The sequence below is a fragment of the Corticium candelabrum genome, chromosome 6, assembly GCF_963422355.1.
Source record: "Corticium candelabrum chromosome 6, ooCorCand1.1, whole genome shotgun sequence".
NCBI classification, from domain to species: domain Eukaryota; kingdom Metazoa; phylum Porifera; class Homoscleromorpha; order Homosclerophorida; family Plakinidae; genus Corticium; species Corticium candelabrum.
Genome location: NC_085090.1, coordinates 7243318 through 7248509, shown reverse-complemented (window position 1 = coordinate 7248509; position 5192 = coordinate 7243318). Strand labels below are relative to the sequence as shown.

Below are 5192 nucleotides of genomic sequence, written 5' to 3'. Positions count from 1 at the left end.
TAAGTAGCGGTAAAATAGTTGTTACAGTGTGTTTTTAAAACAAAACATCAGAAATTAAAACAAAAATTAGACTAACTTAATTAATTTTCCTCAGGGTCAATAACTATTAAGTGGACTTTGAAGTAACATTCTTCTTTGCCGCTTAGCAGCAAAAGAACTTACAATAACGTCATAGTCAAGAGGAATATCCTTGTGAATAAACAGTAACGTAAGTGCATTAAGTCGGTCCTGTAACATTGTTGTTCGTAGCTCCGACTTTACGTACTTCAGGGATGAGTTACCTCTCTCTACGCTTGCAGTTGTGACAGGAGTAACAAGTAGCAGCTTCAGCAATGTGCAAATGTTAGGATACAGTTTGTGGTTAGCCTGTCGTAAAGTTTCACAGATATTGTCAGGAAGCTGTGTAGGAAATAGTTTCCATTTCTCAATCCACAATTTTACTTCTTGTTCACATGCCTCCGCAGCTGGTAGGTCTTGGTGAAAGCGTTTATACAGTTCAGCCACCTCACCATCAGTTAGAGTGGTCAAGTTACAAGGTAACAACTGAAGTCCCTTGATAACCTGTTGGTTAAGTTGTGAGAATCTTGTGGAAAGTTCTGCTATAAGGTGGTCAAGAAAAGGAACAAATGTAGTACACCTCCAGTAGGTTTTGGGGTTCTCAACCTCAATGTTAGAGCGAAGACTTTGCCGACTGCACGTCCTTGGCACGGTCAATTCCTCTATCCCATGCAGTTTAGCCATTGTACACATAGACGCGTAAACCTTGTCGTATTCATTGCTGGGATCCGCTCGGATGTCCTTGAGAACACGTTAACAACGTCTACCTCTTTGTAAGCTGTCAAATATCTTGCGTCGAGCCTTGGAGAAGGCAGCTTAAGGGTTTGGTGTAACCAAAGAAGTAGAGATTTGTCTGGAATGCTGCAATAAATTGGTCTGACGAGATAGCTTTGAGAAGTCCATTGGCCTCCGTCACGCTCTTGGCGCTCCACTCCCTACTTGAGTTTCTGCTTATAGTCTCAAAGCAGTTTACGATGGGTTCATATATCTCAGCAAATTCAACCAAGATGGTACGCCGCTCGACCCAACGCGTTTCACACATCAGTTTTACTTTGTGAGTGGAAACTTTCGTGGCTCCAAGTGATTTCCTTTGAACAATTACCTTCGAAACTGTAGTCTCAAGATGTCGTTGTCTTTTGGGGGAATACTTAAAGAAAATGCCTACAGCCTCTAGATGAGAGAGCATGCAGCAGATGTCGGGAACAGTGGATGACTTGGAAATAGCCAAGTTCAGTTGATGGCTAGCGCAGTGATAATATGCTGCCTTGGGAACTTTCTCTCGAAACTTAGCCTGACAGCTATTTAGGTGACCAGACATGCTTCCTGCACCATCGGATGCTTGTGCACGACAAAGGTTACAATCAATTCCAAACCGAGAGAGAGCTTCAAAGAGTTTGTCACAAATCGAAGCTCCCCTTAAAATTTCACAGGGGATAAAACTGACAAGTCTCTCTACCGGTTGATTATCTTTGACAAAACGAAGAACCACCCCAAGCTGCTCCCATCCACTCAAATCTGTTACTTCATCAGCCTCCAGTCCAAAGAACTTACTAGCCTTCACATCAGACAAAATCTTGCTTAAGACGTAGTCACCCATGCATTCCAAAAAAAAAGATCGTTTTGGGAGATCTTTGATATGTATGTGGCATTTTTTGCACATTGCTTTTCTAGTTCTTTCAAAACAGTATCACCTGAATCAATTCGAAATTGCACTAATGCTAGGAATTTTCCTTTGTTGATGACGTCACATTTAGAATAATCTCTGTGTCCCCTCAGTGAAATGCCCTGCCTGCCACAGAATTCCAAGGATTTGACAGTGGATGTCAGAACAGCATGATTTCTTTTCACAAGCTGCTGTGCTTCAAGATTAATTGCAAAATCAACTCTTTGACTAGGGTTTTCCATGGTTACAATGAATGCCATAAGCCTTGCTTTCGATAGCTGGTGATAATGGACACTTGCGTGTGCTGTCAAATCAACTTTACCATCTTTCCAATTTTGGTAAGGCTTCTTAACCAGTAAATTGGCGCGGGAGGCTCCCTGATGGGAACCTATAGCTGGAAACAGAACACATGCCAGACAGTACAAGCCTGAAGCTCTCTTTGAATATGAGAGAAAAGTAAACATGTCAAACCATTCTCGATTGCAGTTCCTGTGATATACGCTACTCTTTCGTTTGGAATCTTTGTAGGTTCGAGTGGGAATTTTCTCGTACTCCAAGGGTCTTCTCTCGTTGATAAGGCGCCATTTTACTGCATCTGGAATAACCGCTAGAGAGTCCGCCACAAAGTCAGCAATGTCAATTTTAACGTGGTCATTTTCATCTCCCGTTGCAAGTTGATCTGTTGTTTGGGGTAATCCGCAAGTTGTCTTAGCGGAAGCTACGTTGAAACCAGATGAGTCCATTGCTCTGTACTTTGTTGCCTGCTCTTGAGATGACGACTCAGAAAGAAATCCTGTCAGTGATAACTGTTTGCGTTTGGTACACGCCATGTGTCGAACTTTTCCCTGCTTGTACGTGTACGTGTACAGACAGAGCATGCGCACTTGCAAGTATTTGTAGATGCACGGTAATAGGTCAAAATGATTCTATTTATAGTGGCAGGATCCTGTAGCCTCAGATTTGAAGATTCTGTGTAGCCCTTGAGTACCTACCAATGTCTGATGGAACCGTTCCCTTAAAAGAAAGTTTTCCAAACGGGGGAACCTTCCCCCAGTGCCGCCGTCTGGATCCGCTAGTGGAAATACTGTGAAGCGACATGTAGTGACCGGATCCAGAAGAAAGCAGCGATTGCGTTTCCTTCGAATCTTTTCTTGCAAGACGACGTCGATTGTTCATCATCACAGCTAAAACATACTGGAGATTGCGGATGCCATTGGTCGCGAGCAACGGTACATGCATGCATGGTTCCATGGGACCTTTGGCTTCTCGAAGAACGATGAAATTCGTTTGTTTTGCGATTCTTCTGTGAAAACATAACAGACGCGTACAACTATTACCCGAAATTTAGTCTGTGATTCTCAGTTTGACGACGGTTTGACCTTATTTAAGGTTTTTGCTATGAATATGACCTCTCAACATTTCTGTTGTAAATGAACGGGATTGTTACGTCACCTATTTTTGGTGTCCCAAAGGACTGCTGATTGGGTCAACAAATTCCCAAGTGTGATTCACGCTGACAAGTTAGTGTTACGTCATCTATTTTTCGTGTCCCAAAACGACTGCTGATTGACTCAACAGACTCCCCGAGCGTGATACACCCTTACAAACAAACATACGTACGTAGGTACAAACATAGATAGCGATATACCGACAGACAGACCGGAAGTCAATTCAGCCTGTTTAGAGCGAGCTTCTTGCAAAGCAGTCCACCACTTAATGTGGTGTCCTTCTTTTAAGCTCGTAGCTAATTAATCCGGGACATTTGACATCTTTGAAAGATGACTTGCGCCAGAGACACAATGCAATCAACTTCCGGTTTGAGGTATGTGTGTGTGTGTGTGTGTGTGTGTGTGTGTGTGTGTGTGTGTGTGTGTGTGTGTTTCTCTGTGTGCGTGTGGTGCGATAGCTCACTTGGTTGGAGAGTCATCTTATAGTGTTCACACCCGGGGCCTTGAAGGGTCGCAAGTTCAAGCCACAGTGCTGACGAGCTATTGCATAAAATTTCCTTAAGCAAGAAACTAACACACATTCGCTTCTCTCGACTCAGGAGTATAAATGAGTACATTCTGGTCATTGACTGGGGTTCTAAGCGGCCATCGGCAGTAAAGTGACATCAGCCACTGGGGTCCTGGTGAGACTTCGGGTGCTTATTACACCACAGTTGGCTTCACAAGTTGGTGCTCCTGCGAGTGCCTGACCCAGCTCCAGGAGCTTGCTAGCGCAGGCCCAGAGTTCCCTGAGTAGCGCACAGGGCCCAGCTTAACAGCCGGAGAGCGTGACCTCTAACAGGCAGCTCCTAACATTTAGGATATTTTTCAAACATAAAACCTAAAACATACAAGACTTTAACTTAAAACACAATGTCAACGACTTACAAACACAATATAAATGTAAAATCACATCGAAATAGTATGTTTGTATGAGAATGTTAATTAACATTTTGGGCATCGACGTTCTGTCTCTGGGGTTTGCGTAGAAACTTTGATGCTGTCGTTTGGATTCGCTCGTTCATCACTGTCTCGACGATAGACATTCCTAGAAATAATTAATCCTATTGCATTAGCTAGCACACACACGTACAACTGATATTGCATGCGTTGTTGTGGTGTATGCATGTGTGTCCTATAGCTCAGCTGGTTAAGAGTACATGCAAGTTCAAGTTACAGTGATCGCGAGCTATGGCATAATTTCCTTGGACAAGAAACTCACACACACACACACACACACACACACACACACACACACACACACACACACACACACACACACACACACACACACACAATTGCCTCTCTCGAGTACTTGGTCTAGAACAGGGGAGAAATGACTGGAGGATCTCCCTGGACTTCCACACCCACCACAGTCGCCATCGAAGGAACCAAGCCATCTGGCTGTGGGCGTGACTACCTAAGTGCATTTCCTTATCCATTTGCCATTTGTAGTGTATATATTTCAGTTCCTCAGATATGACTAGTTCCTCACATGATGCATTTCAGCAGTGCTGATTGGTTGAAGGTGTAATATCAGGCTATAAATACGTTGTTACTCACGTGACATAATATGTTAGTCCTCTCCTCGCAAGAGTGCAATGCCAGCACGTGGTCGAGCACGCGAATATACGGACGCGCGAGTGGGTATGAGTTGATGTCTTCCTACTAAAAATTAATTATCTTTACGTCCAATGGCAACAAGACGACTCCAGAGTCCAAAAATTGTATGCATCCGGCAGTGACTACCAGTACCGTTCTACTCCTCTTGCTTACTAAATGAGAAATCGACGTGTGTGCTCATGAGGTGCTGCGGCAGCGGCGCATCAATGCAGGACACAGCTTTTTCATACTGAGTGCCTATTTGAGTAAGTGCTGTTGAAGACGATGTTAGTGGCTCTTGTCTAGCGGAGAAATTTTTCCTGAAGCGACTGGACAGGAATTTTGCCAAAATTGGGTCTGCGCCAACACTTCAACTTACACCT

General features: G+C 43.8%; 2 protein-coding genes across 2 annotated transcripts in view; both read right to left on the bottom strand.

The window, feature by feature from the left end:
• Positions 1 to 838: 838 nt before the first annotated feature.
• On the bottom strand, positions 839 to 2550 carry LOC134180898 (uncharacterized). Its single transcript, XM_062648083.1, has 2 exons — positions 1721 to 2550; positions 839 to 1634 (listed from the first exon to the last, which is right to left on the bottom strand). Exons 1-2 carry the CDS (start codon positions 2548 to 2550, stop codon positions 839 to 841), a joined length of 1626 nt encoding a protein of 541 aa, XP_062504067.1.
• A 1470-nt stretch (positions 2551 to 4020) lies between these two features.
• Positions 4021 to 5192, bottom strand: part of LOC134181087 (uncharacterized) — a 7108-nt gene continuing 5936 nt past the window's right edge. The window contains exon 15 of the mRNA XM_062648294.1: positions 4021 to 4255. Coding sequence (XP_062504278.1) covers positions 4153 to 4255 — 103 coding nt within the window. The 3' untranslated portion in view covers positions 4021 to 4152. The remainder of the gene's footprint in view (positions 4256 to 5192) is intronic.

What these genes read in the sequence shown, in the direction of transcription:
- LOC134180898 (XM_062648083.1), bottom strand. Translation starts at nt 2,550, where the DNA reads ATGGCGTGTACCAAACGCAAACAGTTATCACTGACAGGATTTCTTTCT. An exon ending in GTTTTGAAAGAACTAGAAAA is followed by an intron (nt 1,635 to 1,720) that starts GCAATGTGCAAA and finishes CTACGTCTTAAG; the next exon opens with CAAGATTTTGTCTGATGTGA.